The following is a 25,742-nucleotide window of genomic DNA, read 5'->3' as shown; positions in this document are numbered from 1 at the left end:
CTTTCTCGCATGCTCTTTCTCTGTCTGACTCTCTCTCTCAAACCGTCTCCCTCTCCATTTTTGACATCCGCCCTCTGTCCTTATCAATCTTTCTTGGTGCGCATCCCTCTTTCTCTTCTCCATCACCTCTTCCCTTGTCTCACTCACTAGGTGGCTTGTTCATTAGGAATACTGATCAAGAGTACACAGCGTTTCGACTCGCTATCTTTCTTCACAACACCAGCCCAAATGCTACGGAAGCCCCTTTCAACCTGGTCCCACATGTCGACAACATAGAGACGGCCAACAGTTTTGCGGTCACCAATGCATGTAAGTAATTAAAACTTTTTTACACTCTGCTGAATATGAGTCAGTATTTGGAACTCCTTATGTGTAAACGGGTCTATCCGGTGCTGTCTTTGCATTTTAGTTGTTGAATAGCATCTTCTTTTGTTTCTTTTTTTGTTTTTTTGTTTTTTTGTAAAACACAGAGATGTTATTTAATTGTGATTTTCTTTTTTTTTACATCGGGTAAAACACTTCTTGTAGGCCTATAGAAACGTTGCCAAACAATCATATGATCTAAAAGTTCATTACATCAAAACAAAAAAAAGTGAAGACAATTTATCATCCATCTATCCATTATCCAATTTGCCTGGTATCAATCATTATGCTTCTCGTGTTCTGCTCGGCAACCGATGGTTCTGCAGCATTTATAATCATCCAGATTATAGTTCATGCTGCCTAGTTAACATTTTATTTCAGTCGTTACATTTTATAATGTAACTACTGATCATAAATGATTTGTGGTTTGCGTGATTCATCATGTGTCTTCTCTTCAGCGCTTTGAGAAAAAAAAACCTCTGAACAGTAATTGTGACGACAGAGGTCTCCTTAAGTGCTCGGTTACCCCACCTGTCTGCCCTCCAAAAAATCTATCTGGTGGGGTGTGGTCTTTGATAGCCAGGATGTAAACGAGCAGTCATGCAATAACTACTGATTCAATTAAAAAAAAATATATACAAACTGTGGAGCAAATCTGCAGCATTATTCTTGCTCTATCAGTTTGGCCTTCTCAGAGGTCTCTGCTCTCTAAATGGTGCATTTTGTTAAATAAATACCAAATGCAAACGGCTAAATTGTCCTTGAAAATATTTTTTTTCCTCCGTGTAAAATGGATGAAATGTAACTTGAATGTGCTCAAATATAACACTTGTTCTGGACCACTGGTGCTAATGTTACATATATTTTTTACCATCATAAAATAAGTCTTTGTGGATTGCCAGAAACGTTTTTTATATATTGATTGCCACCCAGGTTATTTGAAGCAAATTCTTTCAAATTATCTTTTGATTGGGTGCTTGAAATCATCTCAACCTAGAGAACCACTTGTGGTACTTGTACTGCCCCGTCAACAATTTCTTGGGGTCAGGTGTGGCAAGTCTTCGTGTCCAAAAATATTTGTTTGGGAGATAATGAGTAAGAGAAGATGTTGAGTGAGATATTTAGTGAGTGTATGATACATCCATTCATTTTTCAGAGGGTCGCGGGGGTTGCTGGAGCCTATCCCAGCTGTTTTTGGGCGCTAGGCGGGGGACACCCTTAAATGGTTGCCAGTCAATGACAGGGCACACAGAGACAACTCACACCAAGGGACAATTTGGAGTGTTTAATCAGCCTGCCATTCATGTTTTTTTGAATGTGGGAGGAAACCGGAGGACCCGGAGGAAACACACGCGGGCCCAGCGAGAACATGTTAACTCCACACAGGAAGGCAGGAGCGGGGCTCGATGCTGCCCTGTTTATGATGCATTACTCAGAAAAATGTTTGGGGTATTTGGCTTTTGGGTGAAATTTCAGGACGACCCAGAACTACATTCTAATCTTGGCAGGTGAACTCCTCGAAGCTTGAATGCATGTGATCCAACTGTTAAGTGTTTCAGTTGTTTTTGCGCCAGTTGCTGTTCTCGGTGGCGTTTGATCGTTGAATCGACCAATGAATGTCCTGATTCACTTAGATCTGGTGTTAAACTGTCATTCTCATCATCGAAAGTGTCTCAAAGTCTGAATAAGAATCAGGATTATCATTATTGGCCAAGTATGTAAAACACACAAGGAATTTCTCTCCGGTAGAATACGCTGCACTCGTGTCATCATAAAAAACATATGACAAATAAGTATGGGTGTCATTAATACAGGTGAATCTAATCGAATCGAATTCCTTAATGCAAATGGCACCTCTCAGAAAGATACCTCTGTGGTACCTGACCTGAAACATAAAATAATTAAATACCGTATTTTTTGGATTATACGTCGCTCCGGATTATAGGTCGCACCACCCAAAAAATGCATAATTAAGAAGAAAAAAACATGTATAGGTCGCACTGGATATATACATACATATATAAGTCGCATTTTTGGGGAAAATGTATTTGATAAAATCCAACACCAAACAGCATACATGTCATCTTGAAAAGAAATTTAATATAAATTAATTAAATTAAAATAAAATAGAGAACATCAGGGTCCGTTTCACTTCTTTTTTTTCCAACATAACACCGCAGCTCTCGCTCTACGCAACTCCGATGGACACACCTCCTTTTTGGTAACCCAGAACAGTCTTTTACAAGAGTTATTCAGATAACTCTAGCACAAAGAACATGCTAACAAGTTTACCAAAATATCAGGTTTTACTCCAAATCACCAAATCCAAGGAAATCTTCATCCTCGGTGTCACTTTTAAATAACGCCCCCAACTCGGCAGGTAGACAAGGCGCCACTTCCTCTTCCCTGCGCTCTTGCGGTTTAATGTGAAAATAACATGTGAAATCTTATACAGTAATAAAAAAAACATATAAATCGCTCCGATTTATAAGTCGCACCCCCGACCAAACTATGAAAAAAACTGTGATTTATAATCCGAAAAATACGATACCTACTAGAAACGAGCTGTTGTTTCATAATGCGATATGAATACTGTCACAAAAAACTCCCAAATCGAGTCATGCAAAAGCCGATACTGTGCTGTGCAGCATGCTCTTCCCAATGATTAGATTTTGTCTACATGTGCGTCATTTACCCCTGACAAGAATTTTACCATAAAACCAGCTAAGAACATTTTGATAATTGATTGTCCATTTATTTCCGTAATCTCACGATCTCACAGCGAGCATGTGTGCGTGGGAAGGAGCACAGTGAATACATATCAGATTGCACCCCGTTGTATCATGGGGACATAGGAATTACCATTGCGTTAAATGGATGCGAAGCTTTTGGAGAGAGCAGAAGAATCCAACTGGCATTTTACAATGCATCTGTGCACGGCCGTGACAGTTCATGCATAAAATGAGGAGCCGGCTCTTCTCTCCTTGTACTGTATTTACAATTACATCCTCATTCAATCCTCAAGTCATGACCAAGTAATGCAAACAAGGCCTAAAGTTGCATAAACATTTTGTTCAGTCCAAAGGACACCCTTTTTTTGTTTCATTTCAAAGAAGTGTGCACAATCATAAAAAATTAAATTGAAAAAATACCAATGGAACGCTGCTGGCTTGTTTCAGTGTTCTTCATCTCTTTGCTCTACTGAGGGAGTGTGAAAGATTACACTGAATAAAATGTGAGGTCAGAATATTTAAATACATTTGGCCAGAGAAAAAATTGAGAGGGAAAGAATATGAATAACAGTGTCTCTTTCTCCCACTTTTGAAATCAATTCCTGACAACCTTTTGGATTAATCTGCCTTTATCTCTCATTGGCCGAATGGCAGCAGTCCAAATAACTGTCCATCCATCCATTTTCCAGACTGCTTCATCCTCATTAGAGTCACCGAGGGTGCTGGAGCATATTCCGGCCATCTTCGAGGACTAGGCAGGAGACACCCTGAATTTGTTGCCATCCAATCGCAGGGCACAGACATACAAACAACCATTCACTCTAACATTTACACCGAAGGACAATTTTGAGCGTTCAATCAGCCTGACATGCATGTTTTTGGAATGTGGGAGGAAACCGGAGGACCTGGAGATGAAATGCAAACTCCACACAGAAAGGCCGGACCAGGTCTTGAACTCACAACCTCTGAACTGTGAAGTCAGTGTGTGAACCACTCGACTACCGGGCCAGTATCTAAGTGTCTATCCTTCAAATGAACAGGCTCATTGTTAGGCTTCCGTAGAGCTTGCTGGTGATGTGATCATTTGAATCAAGTGTTTTGCAACAGCGGAGGCTTGGAAAACATGCAGGGTGGTGGCCCGCCAGGACCTGAGTTTGACACACATGAGGTAGAGTGTTCAATCAGACTGCCATGCACATTCATCTACATGTACTTGCATATTAACCGGACAGAACATTCTTGTAAAGTCTGAGGAAGCTGTAGGCCATGGAGAAAACCAGGCCAAGTACATGGAGGACAAGAAAACTGCACACAGGAAGGCTACAGCCCAATTCACGAAATGTCAGGCAGGTGTGCCAACCACTCTGTTGCTTTGTTTGTTTTTTTCAGCCTCTCCTGGATTGACTGACTGTTTTGTGTCTGTTACTATTCCCTTTTTCATACATTTCCGGTGTTTGCTTTGTGTAATTCTATGTCGGATGCACTCACACGATCACACCCGAGCGATTATCCACACGCGCACACGCCCACTGCTTCCAGTGAGCAATACGGCGAGAAGTGTCTGCCAACTGAAGCTCTTCGAAGTGAAGTAACTGAACACTCAAAACGCTGAAAACACTTCGCCTGTGTCTTGGTTATAATTCTCTCATTCTTTTCCTCCTCCACCTCACTTTTGTCCTTGGCTTTTCCGCTTCATTGCTTTCTCTAGATTTCTGCATGTTTCCCCACCTCTCCCTCAGCATGGGCGCAGTGAATGGATCTCTAAATTAATTCATCGCTCTTGCTCCTGGGTGGTGAGAATTCTCCCACTGACCTTGACCAGGTCCCTATTTTTGGGAGGAGGGAGGTATTCAATGAGCCTGTGGAGATCATTTTGAATAAGTCACATATCTTCCTAGCATTGCCACACGTTCACACTGTGTATCTTCTGCTGCTGTCTATCTTTTTGGCTTATTTGTCGATGAATACAGTACATTGAGTGTATAGTATATGGATGGTTGTGTATTTGTCTCTTTTTCTCCTAAATGAGGCAGCAGAGTGCAGTCGCTCACATTTCTGTGGTTGTGTGTGTGCACTTCGCCTGAGCTTGTGTGGGTCTTGGCTCTGCACTATTTTTCTATGATATTCCATCAATAAATCCCTTACCTTTATTATATCTTTCCGTTTGTGGCACTGAGAGTTTTAGGGACTATTTGTCACCTCATATTGAGTCTCTGAAGCAATGTATTTGCATTCATATGTCACGCCGGGCACAGGCGCATCTTTTGTCGACTGGGCTTGACTTCAGTCTAGAAAAGGGATGGATAGATGTCACGCCGAAACCTATAGAATATATTTGCAATACACCATGCATAGTGCCTTTGAAGGAAGGCCTCTCATTTAACGGGTCAGTAATCCTGTCAAGTTGATAAGAGACGTTCTGTAAAGCGTACGGTGCGATCATCGTCATAGCTGATGTTTTGTATGCGTGTACATCTTCTTAATGGCTACACAGGAGAAATCGAGTGAAATAATATTTCAAAGCCAGGCGTGGCAAGGAGATTTACAATGCAGCAGGAACTGCTTTTTATCATGTTATTTACATATACAAGTGGCTGGGTGACTTTTTGCAAATACTAAATGTTTTCTTGCAACTGTGACTGTAAACTGTTTTAAACATACATGTTGTAGAAACAAACGAACAAAAAGCCTTGATATACATTTACTGATTTTGTCATGGAACAACTGTCATAAGAAAAGATGAATGATATACATACAAACAGAGGCATTCCATAAAGGCTAACAACTATTCATTCTCATGTTCGCATAGAATTTGAGCTTTATAGGGGATTTTTTTTATCACGCAACCCACTACTGGGTTCTTTTTATCCCCCTCCACATTGCATTAAAACAAACGCTGCCTTGTTATTTATTTCCTTGATGATTCCGATTATTCTCTCTCTCTCTCTCTCTCTCTCTCTCTCTCTCTCTCTCTCTCTCTCTCTCTCTCTCTCTCTCTCTCTCTCTCTCTCTCTCTCTCACACACATATCAGTTTTAAATTTGCCCCCATTCCTTTCATAAGTGGTAATTTAAGCACTCGTTTGCGCTCACTGGTGCCGTGTTAACTGACCCCCCACTAAGTGTTTCTTTGTCAAATGTTATTGTAGCCTCAGCATCATCAAACAAGTCGGAAGGAATATTATTAGTGCAAGCCCTGTGGAGCTGGGTGTTTGCTCCTGTTTATCTGATTTCATTTCGCAGACCAAAATTATTAAAAAATCTTTATTTGACACAACTCTTTCATTGGAAGGTCTACTGGTAGGAAATTATACAAAACATACATAGTGAAAAAGGTTGTTTGACAGTAAATAATGTAAATATATCACGATTCGCAAGGTGGTGGTGAGCCCCAAAAAAAGCAGAAGGAAGGAGCAGGGTGTATTTGACAAATAAATAAAGTCAGCAAATCTCAAACAACAAAGTAATCAGAACAAAAAGGTGCAAAGTAGCAAACAAAACCATGAGTAAAACATGATAAGATGAAACAAATCTGACAAGGGTAAAATAAACAAAGACCGGACACCGAATGGTCATGCCGGAAGTCCTTTTAAATGCCACTGATTAAAACGACCAACATCTATGCACCTGCAGGCGGAACCTTACAGTACCACCTGTAGGTCACGAACTGAAACGTGACAAAATAATACAATTCACTAAAGAACGGAAGTTGTCATATGCCAGCCGGTTTCACTGAAACCTGATGATGTTATGATCTGGTTGGCGACCAATGGGTGGCGCTGTCGGCCCCGCATGCACATGCACAGGTGCTGGTCGTCCCGATCAGTGGCGGGCTGCCACGTTCGGATTGGCGACCAACGGGTAGCGACGACAGCCCTGCCTGCAGCCTCGCAGGTGCTGGTCGTTTTAATCAGTGACACTTAAAAGGACTCCCGGCACGACCATCCGGTGTCTGTTCATTGTTTGTTGTATGCTTTGTCTGCAATCGCATGCATTGTATGTTGTGCATGTGTTTGTTTAACCTTGGCGGACTTTTACACTTGGTTTTCTTTTGATACTTTGTACTTTTTTTCTGTTCCGTTGATTTTGATGATTTACATTTTGTTCCTGCTGACTTTATTTTAATACAATTTGTCAAACACAACCTCCTGCTCCCTCCTGCCTGCTTTTTGGGATCCACACCCGCCATCACCACCTTGCAAACCGTGACAGATGAGGTGACACTTTCACCACAGACATGAAACTACTGGCAAAATGTAGGTAAAAACACATATAAGCTGTCCTGGCTGTGTGCAACCTTGAGGCTTGACTCTGACTGTGTTACTGTGTACTGATTTAATGGTCAGAGACCAAAGTTTTTTTTTGAGACCCCTAACACACCTTCATTTTTAGGGCAATAGTTGGATCATATAAGTCTCCCATTTTTTATTTAATTGTTTGCATCTACTTACTTGCCCACTGCGCTGTTAATTAAAGTGGGAACAATGTTCAGACACCTGCAACGGAGCACTCAGCCCAGAGAATTTCAGGCATGATTGATGATGGGATGGTATTTTTCCACCGACATCATATATTCAGTATGAGCTTCTGAGATGAAGCTATGATGACCAAAACACTTTGTAGCATGCTGAGGAAATGAGTCTGGTGCTTGGAGCTGCATCGAAAATCATGTTAATGAAATTTTGCTTTTTGGTCTGCAGTTTCTTGAGGAGAGAAAAGAAGCAGAAGTCAACGACTCTTAATGCGCCATTTTAAAGCCGCCCAAAGCTGAATTAAGCTTTTTGACCAAAACCTCCCAGTATTTGTATGGTTCAACCCAGTGAGACTTTATGTTGGGGTCAAGAAGCAAGTGACCCAACCAAATTAACACAATTGGAGATCTGAACATTGAGTGTTGATATTGAATTCAAGTCACTTCAGTGATTTTTTTTTCCCGCCAAACTGCTGCTCGTTTATTGTCAAACTTAACATAAAAAAAGGGCAATGAGATATTGTAGATTGAAACAACCACATAGGTCGGTTATAGTGGACTGTTCCAGATGAAATTGGAGTACACAAGGGTGAAAATTCATTTTTGTATCTGCTTTCAAATTTCCGCACGTCAATCTCCATTATCGAAAAATCATTCAAAGGGCATGTTGCGCCCCTTAATGCGCTGAATTTAAAGGTAATGAGGTGAACAACTTCTATTAGAATGCAAAAGATGTAACTGCGTTCCCACCATGCGCAAATGCCCACTTATACCCTTGAAAAACTCCCATGCCTATGCGTACAGTAAGAGTGCACTCCGCCCTCCCAATTCACCTTGTCTGCCTCAAACATTATTCCAGTCCCCCTAAAATGTTATTTGATTTCAGTCCTGAAATATGAGTTGAGATCCAGGATATTTGACTTACTGTATGTGCATGGTCAAGAAATAATTTAAACTCACATCTGGCACCAGTGAAATGCAAATTAACTATCACCATGATGAAACATGATTATAAAAAGCGATTTTAAATTCCTATTTTCTTTTTCATTAAAGTGGTCACACAGTCACAAGTGGGACGGAGGCGGGGGGGGGGGGGGATTCTTGCCCAATACAATGCTATGTTGCCTGTTCGGCCAAGATTTGTTTGTAATGAAGAGTGAATAATGTCATTACAGCATGCGCCCACTGAGTAGATGTTGCCTTCAGGAAATCTGACTTCATTGGGATAATAAGCAAACTGAGTGCCTTTCTCCTCAAACCACACACACATGCACACACACAATTCCCCTGTGCAGTCATTTAGGTCTCTTGATTTATTATCTTCCCTAGTGGGCAAACTGGTTCCAATGTAAACACCATGTGCACCATTTTTTAACACTTGTTTTCGTAAGATGTAAAGCATGCTCAGAAATGTCAGTAAATTTTAAACATTACACGCCGCTTCAGTCACAACATAGGTTGTGAACAAATAGTCATATTCACTGTAATTGCCGGTAACATCATCGTGTTGGCTCTCACTTCCCACTCTTGTTTTCATGTTCTAATCAAAGCATTTGCATTTACCGACTTTTCGCTCGTCACTTTTACTCTTGCAACTTTGCGTTTTGGCGCTGAGAGGCATAAACGTTCACGAGTGTGTAATCACAAACACAAGCGTTGCATATTTGTGCATTTTACCGCTGCTCATTCTCCTCCTTGATTGTATCCCGTTTTGATAAGCTAGCTGCTGTTCTATTGAAATTTGTGACAGACAAAGCACTTGCATTCCTTTGTGATACAATTACTTTCATATGGTATTTTAAATTACACATGATTCTTTATAAATTGAAAGCCTTCTCACAAACAGAAGTTCAGTGATTCACCTCGCTCAAGAGAACTTTCCAAATCAAATACGAAAGCTGCATCAGTTTTTTCCCCATCCATCCGTCTTCTGTCTCTTATTCGGGATCAGGTCGCGGGAGCAGCAGCTTCAGTAGGGAAGTCAGACTTCCCTCTCCCCAGCCTACTCCTCTTCCAGCTCTTCCTGTCGGATCCCGAAGCGTTCCCAGGCCAGCTGGGTAACATGGTCTCTCCAACGTGACCTGGGTCGTCCCAAGGGTCTTCTGCTAGTGGGGTATGCCCGGAACACCTCACCAGGGAGGCGTCCAGGATGCATCCTAATCAGATGCCCGAGCTACCTCATCTGGCTCCTCTCTATGTGGAGGAAAAGTGGCTCAATTCGGAGCCCCTCCCGGATGACTGAGCTTCTCTGGAAAGCCTGGACACCCTACGGAGAAACCTCATTTCGGCTGCTTATATCCGGGATCTCGTTCTTTCCGTCACAGCCTATAGCTCGTGACCATCGATGAGATGGTTGGGACAAAGATCAACCGGTAAATTGAGAGCATCATTCTTTGGCTAAGCTCCTTTTTGACCACAACGGATCGGTACAAAGTCTGCATCACAGCAGACGCCGCGCCGATCTGTCTGTAGATCTCTTGCTCCCTCTTACCCTCATTCATGAACAAGACTCACAGATACTTCAACTCCTCCACTTGGGGCCATGTCTCCTCTCCAGTGACAGCTTGAGACCCCCGCCTGAAGGCGCCAACAATACCACATCATATGCTAAAGCAGAGATAATACTGAGGCCACCAAAACTGAGCCCTTCAACGCTTCGGCTACATCTAGAATCCTGTCCTTGAAGGTTCTGAACAGAAACGTGACAAACAGCAGCCTTCCAAACAAAGATAAAATTGCTCATTTTTGATTTGCACCGTAGAATTATTTTTGATCTGGTGGAATGTGTTTCTCACAAAGGGTCGATGTGTTTATATTTCTTTCCATAGATTTAAGGGGTGGAATAAAAGTAAGGGCATTCGTTAATATGGATAAGTGTCACGTGGAGCCACATCTTTGGAGATGAGAAGATTGACCTTTACCAACCGCAAAGGTGTGCAAGCGCGCACACACACGCATACACACACACACACACACACACACACACACACACACACACACACACACACACACACACACACACACACACACACACTCAAGGGCAGCCACATGCGCTGCAGGGCAGCAGTGCAGCAGTGCATTGAACAGGCTGTACTTGTCCTCAAGCGCAGATGCAACCAGGGCTGCTGGATTCTAATTCCATCCCAATTAATTCTTGTCAACAAATACAGTCAGGTTTGATTCCATATGAAAGCACAATCCTCCAAGTTTGGCATATTAAAAACATGTGCATCGGTAATATCATATTGATCATGCAGATCCATTATCTGGTCACTCAACACATTGCTGACGGCCGCTCATCTTCTTATTGCAATCAGCATGTGGGCTGCATTTCCAAAATGAGATCCCGTATCCAAGTGGTCAAACTGATTTTCCTCCGCATGTATAGATAAGGTGAGAAACTCGGTTACACGTTTTTTTTTTAATTTATTTTGTTTTGTTTTGTTTTGTTTTTAGAGAAGCCTGATGAGGTGGCTAGGGCGTCTGGTCAGGATGCTTCCTGGCCTCCCCTCTGAGATGTGTCTGGACATATCACACTGGGCCAGAATTACAGTCCTGAATTAGCGCAGACACACACACACACACGTGAAACAGTTGTATTTACATTTTGCATTCTGTTTTCAGGACGTGCATAGATGTACAAGCACACAACACAACACTGCAAAGTGTACCCATTGATAGCATGACAACACAGCCCTCAAAGGCAGAGTAAGCCTTAAAGCATTGCATCCCTAATGGCCCATTGCTATTCTGCGGGGGTAATAGATTCTTTAGTAACCACTCGGTAATTCATCATACTTACAAACACGAAGAGACAGAGTACCAAGCAAAAAGCTATTAAATCTATCAGAGAAGGACCAGGGCTTTTCTGAAGAAACGAATGCCTTCATAGAAATGAAAGGAACACAATTAATTATGCAATCTCTGGTGATTATGACAGGGGGCAGATGCCTCGGGAGGGAATGAGTGCACATGAGCAAAGATGCATGTACTTGTCTTCTCGTGTGTAAGCGGGGCAGAGAGCCGGCTACCGAAACGCTATGGAGAATTTTGTGTGTTTTCTCACAGGTCAATGTCGATTGGACAGCTTTGGTATTTATCTCTTTAAAATTGATACTTGTACATTGCTTTTTTCCCACTCAAACACTAATTTCTCGCTTTGCAAGTGCAAATGCGTATGCCACATACAAGTTAAATTTGCACGCAATAATCAATTGGGCCTTCCAGGCAAGTGATGGAGGGACACTCCTTGTTTTCTAGTTTTATCCATCTTATGCCTGCCTTCTTATCTTCACCAGAAACATATTTTGTATTATGAATATACTTTGTACAAACCAAACACTACAGCAGCCTTTCCTGACCTACCTGGGAGATATTTATGGTTGTATACATTCCTGATACATTTAAATAATTGATGACTAGTGTGTGTTTTTGCCTTGGCAGCAGCCCAGTAGTTTTCCCTCAGCAGCAGTAAAGCACAGCACCACGTTACAAATGGTAGGAGACTGCAAGCATAACTGCTTATATGCTGCGTTCATCAGTATATTTTTGAGGACTAAACATATTTTATATGACTATAGAAGTTGATATGATGTTGTTATGGCGGTGACAAAGATACAATCCGCATTGTAAGGTCTTATCTTATAAGCGTTTGTATTATTTTAAAACACCTTTGTGTCTGCCTATCTGATAGTTTGAGGGGGTAGTAAAGTGCAACATCTCCAACGTTGCCTGTATCGGACCTCCATTGAAAGTTGGTAAATAAAAACTAGTTGAGCATCCACATTACCTCTTGGCAGTGTGGAAATAGTTCAAAACAAGGTCAAATTTCATCCCATCTGGGGCCCTGTTAGTTGGAGGAGTCACCAGAGGCTCTTCACTAAATGGGTTCACCAAGTGCCTAAAGGAACCTACTGCAGTTGTTTTTTCCCATGCAGCCTATAATTTTCTCCAACTGACACAGAGGTCACTAATTGTAGTTTTCATTAACAAAAAAATGTACTGGCAAGGCTTTGATTTTCAGCCTGGGTGTGTCCATATGTCTGTCAGCAAGTGTATTTCAAAAACCTTCAATTTGCAGCCATTAAACATTGTAAGAAAGGCACTTCACTCTGAAAAGATGATTTGGAAGTAGAGAAAAAAACTAAAAATTATTATATTACATTTAACACCATTGAAACAATGAATGAGACCCTGTAGAAGACATTAATAACATATTACACTTAAAAATATCATCATATTTTATCTATCGAGCTAGCTATCTAGCTAGCTGGCCAGTTAGCTAGCTAGCTAGCTAGCTATTACTTGGAGGTTGGTACTGATGCACTCGTCAGGATTGAGGGAAAGAGGAATGCAGCAATTAACAGACACATCCTGGATCAAATCTTTCTCCAGAGCCCTCTCAGGACCTCAAGCCAGGACAAAGGTTCACATTTCAAAAAGCCAACGACCCTAGGCACACAGCCAGGACAGCTTCAGGAGAACTCTGTGAATGTCAGAAGCCCTGACTGCTCTGGAGAGATTTGAAAATGGCCATTCACAGACACTCTTTATGCAGGTTGGGAGGTTCTGTGACCAAAAATAGGTTTGCCAAGCTAGTGGCTGGAATGACTGCCAAAGGTGCATCAACAGTCATGAACGGAGGCTGTGAATATCCAAGTACATAAAATGATGACTTGACCGTCAACAGAGGTGAGCGTGACACACTTTGCGTTCCATTAATTATTGTTGTAAAAATTCCACCTATATAAACATGGCACTTTTATTGAATAATTATCATCTATTCTGCTACCTGCTGCGAAGGTTAGCAATCTTTAATCCAACATAAACCATATGGTTGTCTGGGTAATAATTAAGTTACTTACAGTGTTTCCAGCAGGGGTTATTGTATTTATGAGAGTGACAGCTTTTCTTTTATTAATCATCACAAAGACCAATGGAAATGATTACAGTGTCGTATCATGGCCACATTACGGTAAATTATATGCATACATTTAAATCTTACCTGACTGACGCACTCAATCATACACCTATTGATACATGCGTTGTCTAGTTCCCTCACCCATCGTCCCACAGACTCGCTCCCTCGCACACATCGCCCGCACACATGGTCACATGCCGGAGGGGATGATGGGATGATTGTACAGATGGCTTACTAGAGTAATGTTCTCCATATGAGAAGGTAATATAGCATCAGAACAGTCATCTGGGGAGACATAGTTGCTGATTAGCTCTGGAGACACGAGATGCTACATGATTCAACTGAGCTGCATTGGGTCAGATAGAATAGGTCAGGGTTGCAAAATTTAATGGGTTTAATGCATGTTTGTTTGTTTTTTGCAAATTCTCAACTACGCTAGCTGTCCTACTCAGAAGTATTCATAATTGTTCATATTTGTATGTGTTGTAACTATTTAAGATAACTCCGACTTTAGCAAACTTAAATCCTAGTCTATCTTTTAGCGTGGTTGCAAGTGGGAACTCATGCAACTGCCTCTCTTCCCTTTTTTTCTACAGCTTTCACCGTGTTTTTTTTTCTGATGACCGAAGCAATAAAACATTGAGTGCCGTGTTCAAGGACATCTCAAAAGTGGCTCTTCTATAGTGAAGTTTAGTCAGAAGACTACTGATTGCAGTGTCAGCCCATACTGACTCTAGCTTTTCTGTGTAATCATAGTCTGGTCGAATGCTACTCTTATAAGATGCTGCCATCGTTTATGGCCTACTGAATATTTAAATGTCTTGCGCTAATTCAGGACTATAATTCTGGCCCAGTGTGATATGTCCAGACACATCTCAGAGGGGAGGCCAGGAAGCATCCTGACCAGACGCCCTAGCCACCTCATCAGGCTTCTCTAAAAACAAAACAAAACAAAACAAAACAAAACAAAATAAATTTAAAAAAAACGTGTAACCGAGTTTCTCACCTTATCTATACATGCGGAGGAAAATCAGTTTGACCACTTGGATACGGGATCTCATTTTGGAAATGCAGCCCACATGCTGATTGCAATAAGAAGATGAGCGGCCGTCAGCAATGTGTTGAGTGACCAGATAATGGATCTGCATGATCAATATGATATTACCGATGCACATGTTTTTAATATGCCAAACTTGGAGGATTGTGCTTTCATATGGAATCAAACCTGACTGTATTTGTTGACAAGAATTAATTGGGATGGAATTAGAATCCAGCAGCCCTTGTTGCATCTGCGCTTGAGGACAAGTACAGCCTGTTCGATGCACTGCTGCACTGCTGCCCTGCAGCGCATGTGGCTGCCCTTGAGTGTGTGTGTGTGTGTGTGTGTGTGTGTGTGTGTGTGTGTGTGTGTGTGTGTGTGTGTGTGTGTGTGTGTGTGTGTGTGTGCGTGTGTGTGTGTGTGTGTGTGTGTGTGTGTGTGTGTGTGCGTGTGTTCGTGTGTTCGTGTGTGTGTGTGTGCATGCGTGTGTGTGTGTGTGCTTGTGTGTGTGTGTGTGTGCGTGCGGGCGGGCGGGCGGGCTGTTTCTCAAGGGAGCTGGAAGTTGAACTACTCATCCTGTGAGTTCAGCGGCAGTCAGAACTCACAGAACCACAGCCATTTAAAAACAAATATTGAACCGATAGTTTCGAGTAGACACCGTAGTTTCAATCGCTTTAGTCATAACTGTCATATCCTTTATTTCAGAATTTTACATTTCACCAGGTAATGTGTTATCAGATCACGAGGTCACTTGTACAATCTCACTCATATTGATTGAGAGTACATCATGCATTGGATATCGGCATTCACTATGGCATTTCGTGGTAGACACTCAAAGCTAGTTTGGATAGCAGTCTGGCACCCGACATGAAAAGAGCACATGATTAGAGACAAAAATGTTGAAAATCTAACACACCGGGTTGACCTTACAAGCAGAGTTTAAATGTAACGAGAGACAGAACAGGCACTTCCCAACTTGATGAGACCGAATCCCGAGCCCCACAGTCTGTCACAACCCATAACACACACTTTTAATAAAAATTATTATCATAGCATCATCTATGTTCATCATCATCATTATCAATGCATCCATATATTTTCTGATCGGCTATATCCTTAAGTGTCACTGATGTGCTGGAAGCTATTCTAGCTGTTTTACGAGATAAGGTTGGGGGCACTTTGAACTGGTTGCCAGTCAATCGCATGGCACACAGAGACAAACAACAATTCATTCTCACCTCCACTGAGGGACATTTTGTAATGTTAGTTTAACCTGCATGTTTTTGGAATGCAGGAGAAAACTGGCGTACCCGGAGAAAACCCACATAGGCCCAGAGAGAACATGCAAACTAAATAGATATTTCAGCCATGTGTCACTCGAGAATTGTTTTAAAAACGATCAGGAAATTGTATTTGAAAATATTCCTATCACCCATCGGTAACAAGATGCAAAGGGCGGCATGTACAGACACACCAAACGCTCACACAGTCAAGTGTTAGGTTCTGTTGTACCGATACACCGTCTCTCATATCTTACAAGTTTTGATGAAACATGACTGCAAGGCAGTCACCTTGAGTCCCTTTGATTCACGCCTTTGATTTCAGTCAGCTGAGTGTGATAAACTGAGCTACTTTGTTTTTCCCATGAAAGGAGCACCAGCTGCACCACCACCTCAGGTAACAGACACTCATCAAAGCCGTCACTGCTGCATTCAAATCTGAAATTACTGTTATTGAATAGTGGCCAAATTTCCATCGCCCTCATTTGATTGTTTGTGACATGCACATGAGAAAAAAATGCATCCCCTCTAGGACAAATTGGCATTGAAGCCGTACTTTGCTTTTACATTATGCTCATGCATCTACTTCAACAAATACATTCAGATACATGAGGATGGTACAAAAACCTTGAAAGTGCTTGGTGGCTCTGTGGCGTTTAGGCAGTGTAGTTGACAAGTTGAGCATACTTAAAGGTTTATGCAAGATGACAAAATTGCTGGCTAAATGAAAAAGCAAAAAGCATGCCGCAGGAGAGGCTCGCTTGCCAAGTCCACCATGTCAGTGTGAAAATGTGATTGTCCTTACATGCCATATTACCTACATACTGCCAGAGTCTTGTGGGTACCTTTTTCTCCTTACTCCCCATCTACCTGCCTGCAATGACAAATGGTTTTGATATCAAGAGGGCATGTGTTTGTGACGAATGACTGCTCATACAGAAAAGGGCCACTCGATATGAGTTACTGTTAGTATCGCTTAAAGTTGACCGGGTTACAGGGATAAAAGCTTATGTGTCACATTAGGGTACCTCGCCACTGTTTCTTCCTTGCAAAGGCACAGAAACACAGATTCTGATACATTTTTTGGTAATAGCTGATCAATAAAATTGTAAAATAGGATGAAGATTTCAGGATATGGTCCTCGTAGAACACCACAAATTGCTTTTTATCAACAATTAGCATATTTTCCATACTGTAGGGCGCACTGGATTATAAAGTGCATCTTCAATGAATGACATATTTTACATCATTCACCGTCAGACATGCAAAAATCTGTCCACTCCAGTGCCAGGGTTTTTGTCATTGTTACTATAATGCTGGAGTTAATTGAGCTTGAAATGAGGATGGCTGCCCAAAATAAAATACAATACAATACTGTACATACATATTGGTTTATATAGTGCTTTAACAACAGCTGAAACTGGAACAAAGCACGAACATGGAAAAAGGGAAATGCTGCGCCCCCGTGGATGGGAAAAACATTGCCAGAGATCTGGCCAGCGCTTTATCTGCACCCCCAGCAAGAAAAACCAAAACCCGAACAAATTCGGGAATGGCGCTCTATGTCATATATTCAATTCTCGAATAAATGTGTGCATGGCAGTGAAAGAGTTCAACCTTTTTCCTTATACATACATTTAAGGCGCACTTGATTATAGGGCACACCATCAACGCATGACATATGTAGAAAATCTTTCCATACATGGACGCACTGGATTATAAAGCCTATGGTGTGCTTTATAATGTGGTAATATTTACTCTTCGCTCAGAAACAGAAGAACTTCCAATTAAGACATATTTTTTGTTGTTTGCACATTTTGCTCATTATTCTTAATGCATAGTCATTGTTGACAAATGATGAGACCCCTCCAAGTAACTCGGTTAAGATAATGATACAATGCTATGCTTGGCAGCCAGACACAGTAGGATCTGAAAAGCGGAAGAATGGATTTTTGCAAAAGGTCAATTTGAAAGTCTGCCACTTTAGACATTAGTTATTTTCAATCACAATATATCCTGCACCATTCGTCCCATCACATACCACCACTTACCTTAAAAAAATAGACAAATTGCAGATTGAAGGTGAATTCTTCAAAATAAGGATCACAACAAATGGTGCCTTAGAGCCTGGTCATGACTTGGATTATTGGAGGAAAACTGGACACAATACGTATTCTACGCAGAAAGTATTTCTGTGTACACCAGAGGGCTTTTCTCCCATCTGGGTCATTTGCATGCTTGCCATGACTACTCAGAAGAAAAATGTCGCTCTAACAAGACGCTTTCATTTTCATCAGTCATTCCGGTTCGTTTTTTTGAGTAGCCATTTCCAATGGTAAAGGTGAGCAAAAATGGATCACTTTTTTGTACCAATGACAATACCCAGTGATTGAAGCGAGACACAGCTCAGTCCATTGATTGATCGACAAATTATCTCACACCACACTTGTTTGTTGTATATCATTTCCCTGTTTGAAACACACAAATGTTTTGTCAGTTTAACACATCTCATCTCATCTCATTTTCCGTACCGCTTATTCCTCATTAGGGTCGCGGGGGTTGCTGGAGCCAATCTCAGCAGTCTTCGGGCACGAGGCGGGGGACACCCCGAATTGGTTGCCAGCCAATCGCAGGGCACACAAAGACATACAACAGTCACTTTCACACTCACACCTAGGGACAATTTGGAGTGGTCAATCTGCCTGCCATGCATGTTTTTGGAGTGTGGGAGGAAACCGGAGGACCCGGAGAAAACCCACGCAGGTCCGGGGAGAACATGCAAACTCCACACAGGGAGGCCGGACCGGGACGTGAACCGGCGACCTCTGCACTGTGAAGCCGGTTTAACACATTTTAAAAGAAAATACACTCTATTAGGTGGACTAGAATCTAGCACTTGGAGTACCTCCATCGATCCACCCATCCATTTTCCAAAAGGTCGCAGGGGGTGCTAGAGGTTATCCCAGCCGTCTTCGGGCATTAGTCCGGGGGGCACCCTGAACCAGTTGCCAGCCCAGCACCGGGCACACTGGACGTTTAGTTCAAGTTCTGCTTACTGTTTTAATGAAAGTCGGAACCATTGGAATCACCATGTGACTTTCCTATTTTTAACTGTCCCTGGGACAACATCGGGGAAATGGCCGTATGTCAGGAACTATTAGCATATTCAGGAACTGCGACAATGCTTAAGACTATGAAGATAGCATCTTGGGTACCGGCTCTCATTTTCCCTGATCATGACTTCTATTCTTAGATTGTGTATTCCATGCTGCCAGGGGGAGCACGCCTGCACATGAAGGTGGCAGGGAAGGGAGCATGCAGGATAAGGTGCAGGGCAAAGAAAATATATGATCAAAATGAGTAAAGAAGTGAACTGTGCAAGTTTTATCCAAAAGCTTCTTCTCGAGCTCTCCCTCACGTCGCTGATTTGACATTCAGCACATCTTTTGGACACACGGATGCCATTTAAGGAAAACTCCTTGATGTGGCTTTGGTTGCAACTTCTCTTCAGATGTATGGTTGTAATACGGTGGCTTCATTCACTGCATTTCACTTTGAGGATATCACAACACAAAGTGAACATAGTTTCATATTTAAAAAGTAAATGGCAAGTCGTGTCTGCCGTAAGATGTCCGGTTTGGCTGCACAAATTTAGACATTATTTGTTTCTTACACTTCACTCATTCTCTGCCATTCCCGAATTAGTCTGGGTTTTGTTTTTTCTTGCTTGGGTCCCAATAAAGCACTGGCCATGTATTTTCCCTTCCACAAGGGGGCAGCATTTCATTTTTTCCATGTTAGCACTTTGTTCCAGCTACAGCTGTTGTTAAAGCGCTATGTAAACCAATATGTATGTATTGCATTGTATTTTGGACAGCCACCCTCATTTCAAGCTCATATAACTCCTGACCCATATAATTTAGGAAATAACTTTTTTTCTGATGAAAGAAGAGAGTCTTAGGTTTCTTATTCTGCATTGAATGTTTATGTAGTCCTAAAGCTCAATGTTCTGTGGGTCCTGGAATTCAAGTGACAATAACAAAACCCCTGGCACTGGAGTGTACACATTTTTGCACATGTCTGGAAGTGAATGAGTTAATCCCAATATTATTTGTCAATGTTACTATTAACTGATATAGATGCACAAATAAACTATTCTTATTTACTTGACCCCTGTTATCGTCATCTGCTTATGATTACTCATATGAAAAACTGGACAAGACAATTTTACTTTGTGCAATCAATTTTAATTCTGTGGGAACTGCCAATTGTGGCTTTGCACATGATATACCACGACATCTATGTTGCCACATTGTAGTAGCAGGTACAGTAAATAATTATGAGCTTTATTTACAAGTCCTTACGGTTCAACAAATTGCAATTATCCGCCTGAGCTGTTAAAACATGAATTCCTGAATGAACAAAAAAGGGCTGTCTGGTGCAGTGCAACGGCTGCAGAAGCAAAGATAGCTGCAGAGTGTTTTTCAAGGCTAACTATTCTATACCTACAATGAAAAGGCAAATGATGGCGTAAAGACATGACAGCAAAACCAAAAAAAAAAAAAAATTGTTAGTCAAATGGTTATGTCTAGAGAGAACAGGTGAGATCCACGGAGACCTATTATGTCAGATGTGTTAGGTGTGGTGCTGAGGCACAACCACAAGGTCCCCTATTCTCATTAAAACTTATGAGGCAAGGATGGTGCATGTTTTATTGCAATGAGGCCCCTGTCTGGCAAGTTGCAGGTTAGGAGCCTTGTGCTACAAAAACGACAATGCCGATGTATCTGAGGGGAAGCGAGGGACTGGAGCATCTTTGAACAAAGACAGCTGATGGCAGACTGAGTCATGCTGAGAGTTACAATTCAAAAGACCATCTAGGCCAGTCACTTTTGAATAAAAATCCATAATAATATGTATAATATAATGTATATAATCTGTATAATCTAATAATCATAATCTGTTTTGGGAACAGTATTCCAAGACCCATTATCCTTTTTTGGGGGGGTTCGAATGTTTCAGCACAAATCAAACATCCACATATAAACCAAAAAATATATAAATCATCCCACAGCATGGAAATGTCATTTTCCACAACCAAGCAGTCAAAGAAATGCCATTGCATGTGGCTCCGCATTTGCCCATTTGTTAAGCCATCATGTATCTCAGTAAAAAAGCAACTTTTATCATCCAAAAGCCATCATAGATTTTTCTTGCAACTTTCTGTAGAATATGAATATTCGATATTTACAACCACACTGTCTGCTTGCTGATAACGACTCTCAGGATTGAAGGTTGTTTTCAGAAGGGGAAAAAAACCTCCAATGTCCACATGTTCAGGTGGGGAGGCAGCAGACCATTCCAGCCAGTGGGGCTGAAAAAAACATGAGAAAAATGGATGCAGGCTGGGTAAATGTTAAATAATAATAATAATAATAATAATAATAATAATAATAATAATACATACATAATAATAATAATACAGTTCATTTATAAGCGCCTTTCAAAACTCTCAAGGACACTAACAAAAAGCACGTGTTTTATTTATTTATTTTACTTTTTTATTTATAGTTATTTTTATGTATCTATTTATTTATTTTTATTTTTTTGTTTATTTATTAGTTTTTTTTTTGCATGTGTTAATTTTTTAACAACCACCTCTTTGTAAGCAAAGATGTAAAGTTTTAAAAATGTAAATAAAAATGTCATTCTCATGTCTGTGTTTTGGAAGCACTTGCTCAAACACAGCTAAATGTGACAATTCCCTTGTAAATATCAGAAAACAATGAACTTACAAAATAGTGTATCCAATTTGCTCACAGAAGTAAATTATCTGATGAAGTAAATAAAAATCTAAATGATTGGGTGAAAAAAAATACATATCATATTGTACTATTATTTAGAGGACACTAGTTTGTGCTGAATGATTAATTCCAAAAAGGTTATATACAAGTCATCTAAAATTAAGACTTTCAGTGTTGCCCAAAATCAAAGACGAAATCCCTGCCTTTTCGCGCACAGGTCTCAGCTTTGCGTAATTGCCACAGGGCGAAGCGTGAAAGCTGCATGTCCCTCACTATTTACCCCACACTGAGGTTGAGCGCTGATAATGGAATTACTCTCGGGTCTGAGGAGGAGGGAGGGAAGGAGGGGACCAAACAAGAGGAGGCGAGTGCGGACTGACATTCAGGGTGAAAACAGACAAGTGGAAGCTGTCTTAAAGATATGAAGCTATAAACACATGGCATTATTTGACGACAACCTGCAAGAAATAAGTAAAAGCAATGGCTGACATTTTATTGGCTTGTAATTTCTGTACATGTTTTTAGAAAGGCTGGCGTTCCCCTAAATATATGCAAGGTTCCTCCCCAGCTATATTATGTATTAACACATTTTGTAGGCTTGGGTGGTTTCCCTTCAACTGATATGGAAAGGTCAATCATTTGTGTGGTGAGCAACAATTGAATCTGTGTGCGTACTCCCTCACGAAATGCGCGAAGGCACTGCCTGCGCTAAACATCTTATATTCTGCTGTTGCTATTGATGCTAATTTGATGTTTGAAAGCTCGATCAATGAGTTAAAACACATGCAAATGGGAACTCGATACACCTGTCATTGGTTGCCTGAAAGGGTTGTTAGATAATATAGGCGTATGGACAATAATGTAAATATACAGCGGAACATTTCTTCATCAGCATGTATAATCTTTGTTTGATTTTAAGTGACTTTAAGTGTGTAAAGTCAACGTTTCTGATCACATTTGCCTTTTTGTTTCATCTGCATCCTTCATTCCTTTTCCCTACTTTCTCAATCCTCCATTTATAACCCCCTCGCAGTCTGCTCCCAGTATTCAAGAGGCGTCTTCGCCATATTTGGCCTTTACGACAAACGCTCAGTCAACACGCTGACGTCATTCTGCGGGGCCCTGCACATCAGCCTGGTAACACCAAGTTTCCCCACCGAAGGAGAGACCCAGTTCACCCTGCAGCTGCGACCATCCATCAGAGGGGCTTTGCTGTCCCTACTGGACCACTATGACTGGAGCCGATTTGTTTTTCTCTATGATACGGATCGAGGTAAAAAGCCACAAACACACCAATTTTGTTACTCAGGCTCACTACACTGACATTATGTACTCATCACTAATGCAAATAGACAAAGCATTCTCAATATAATGAAATAAAGCAATTCTCAAAACAGAGAGAGGAAATAAAGGTCAGACGTAATACACCACCGCCTTTATGTGAGTACACTTGCGTATATACGTATGTTGTGTGTGTTTTTTGCTCCTTTGGTCCAGGCTATCTGAGTTCGTACCCTTACTGATGATTGATGAAAGTAAAGAGAGAGGCGGAACACAACAGTCACTCAAGTTGGCTAGGCAACCCGAAAGAATGGAAACGTGAAGGACAGGTGTGAGATGAGAGAGGAAAAGGACAAACTCGTTGATGGGAAAGGGACAGCTACGATCAGTCATCAAAAATGCAAGAAAGCGGCGGGTGGGCCTCGGTCGTCGGTGTGATTACATTGACTGGATGAAAAGGCGGGAGTGGGGGGGGGGGGGGGGGCGCAGGGCGACTGGAATGGCAAGAAGGAGAACAAGAGAGGAAATAAGGGGAAATGCAGCATAGGATGGATGTGAAGACTTTTTGTGTGTTCACTTGGAAGGGTCCCATATTATAAGCTCTGCGTCTGGTAATGTGCTGGAAAATGGGTAGCAACACTGTGCTAGGTTTTATACTCAATACTGTGCTAGACACAGAAATATTTACAGTAGAGTATATTATATATTGTTATTATATATACATACAGTTGGTAAATACACAGGACTCTTATTGTGACACAACTGCACAACCTACAAAGAGCAAAGCGTGCCTTTTTGAAGGCAAATCTTCAAATAACATGTTGACAAAGACAACCACAATGAATTCCGTTTCTTGAACTGCAACATGAGAGGCGTTTTTTTAACATCCGCAAATGGGTATCTTGCAGTTCCTTATAAACCTACCTTGCACGTGCAAATCGCCTTCGTGGACTTCAGTACATTTTCTGTTTTGGCAGTTTTAACTGCACATCTAATCTGCAGTTAATTCATATCACGGGAACAAGGGAAGTCGTTTCAATTGGCTGTGAATCCAGTCAGCTTTTACAACAGGGCAAACGGCTTTTCGTAACTGCGGCCGTCTACGAAAATACAAAAAAAAAGAAAAGGCCAGTCATGCACACATTTAGATTGCACTTTGCACTACACTTATGTTAGTTTTAAAAATAGGGCCTTTGTGTTTTTATTGGCATATGAGTCATTCGCGCGGTATATCGTTCTTCCAGTCATGCATGTCCATTGCATATTTAACTGCATTTACGGTTTTCGGAGAAAGATGATAACACCATTCATCTGTGCTGTATGTCATGCATATTAGCATATTTGACAATAAAGCTGACTTTGACTTTGATTTAATTAGAAATGCTGTGGTCCTTTATCATTTCTACTTTAAGAAAACATCAATTATGGCTGAATTGTTCAGATGTTCGCGAACAAACAATTCTTACTTATACAAATACTGGGGATTGTGTTTTGAGAATGATTTTTTTTTCATTCTCATCGCTGTATGTAGCTACAAAACAGTTTTTTTTTTGTTTAACTCATTCACTCCCATTCCCAAATTTATTTGGAGGGGGCTGAAAATAAGCGCCTGTCAAACCTCTGACAATGTTTTTCACTACCACGAGGGGACAGCATTTGCCTTTTGTACTGCCACCCCACTTGCACTCCTGTTACACCAGATCCATATAACTTTGGAATTAACTCTTTTTTCTGACGAAAGAAGAGAGTCTAAGGTTTCTTATGCTGAATTGAATGTTTATGTACTCCTAAAACTCAATATTCTGTGAGTCCTGCAACTTGAGTGAACATGACAAAATCCCCTGACACTGGAGTGGACACATTTTTGCACATAGCCTGGCAGTGAAGGAGTTAATCAACTCAACACAGAGTTCGATGCATTGATACCACTGAGCGAAGGTCATGTCTCAAATCATGTAATTTATTTGACATTTTCTTAATTTACTATATTTAAATTCAAAGCGTTCCACATTGTGCGCAAATGAATAGCATTATAAAAAAGAAACATTCATTGACTCACAGTCGAATAGTGTCTGTCACATCATTTCCTGTCGTACTGATGTGATGGTCAAGAGGAGGTTGTTGCGAGGGATTGTACAGTAGGTTCTTTAGCCTCTACCATTGGAAGACAAGACATTAGGGTATTGTTTCGGTAAATGAGATGGGCTGATGACTCTGCCGGATTTTAATGTACACCTGCAAGCACTTTGCTGATATTGCCAATATGCGCTCCCTATGTTGTAATTGTGATGAAATCAAACATTTTCTGAACACTGAAGGGAGTATTAAGCGAGAACATTTATTTTGAAAAAACAGCAAAACATAATTGCTAATTCACATTTTAAGCATGCTTCCGTTTTCTCACGTGTCTAGGTTATGCCATTCTGCAGGCAATCATGGAGAGAGCGGGGCAAAATGGCTGGCAGGTAGAGACACTCCAAAATAAATACACACATGCAGTGTTTAAAAATGGTTTACATAACCATGCATGACTTATTTTTTATGCATTGTTGTGATCTGAATTATGTCCGTTTACTTAATTTGTATGCAATATTATCTCAGGTGAGTGCCATTTGTGTGGAGAGTTTCAACGAGGCCGGATATCGCCGACTTTTAGAAGACCTGGACCGACGACAAGAGAGGAAGTTTATTATTGACCTGGAGCCAGAGAGACTACAGAGCATGCTCGAACAGGTGATGTCAATAGATTTGTAGATATCGAAAATGCATGTTGTATCTGCAAAAATCACATACAGTAAAGTCTCGTTATATCGATATTCAAGGGAGTCCGAAAAAATATCGATATAACCGTGAC

General features: G+C 41.1%; 1 protein-coding gene across 8 annotated transcripts in view; it reads left to right on the top strand.

The window, feature by feature from the left end:
• gria4a (glutamate receptor, ionotropic, AMPA 4a) overlaps positions 1–25,742 on the top strand; it is a 74,377-nt gene that overhangs the window by 4,035 nt on the left and 44,600 nt on the right. For all 8 annotated transcript variants that reach the window (XM_089012939.1, XM_089012935.1, XM_089012934.1 and 5 more), the window contains exons 2-5: positions 151–309; positions 22,641–22,880; positions 25,301–25,353; positions 25,490–25,621. In XM_089012939.1, coding sequence (XP_088869065.1) covers positions 151–309; positions 22,641–22,880; positions 25,301–25,353; positions 25,490–25,621 — 584 coding nt within the window. The remainder of the gene's footprint in view (positions 1–150; positions 310–22,640; positions 22,881–25,300; positions 25,354–25,489; positions 25,622–25,742) is intronic.

Source organism: Hippocampus bargibanti, linkage group LG14, assembly GCF_051943395.1.
Source record: "Hippocampus bargibanti isolate YZ-2025 linkage group LG14, ASM5194339v1, whole genome shotgun sequence".
Classification (NCBI taxonomy): Eukaryota; Metazoa; Chordata; class Actinopteri; order Syngnathiformes; family Syngnathidae; genus Hippocampus; species Hippocampus bargibanti.
The sequence above is the reverse complement of the archived record's forward strand: the minus strand, read 5'-3'. Positions and strand labels throughout refer to the sequence as shown.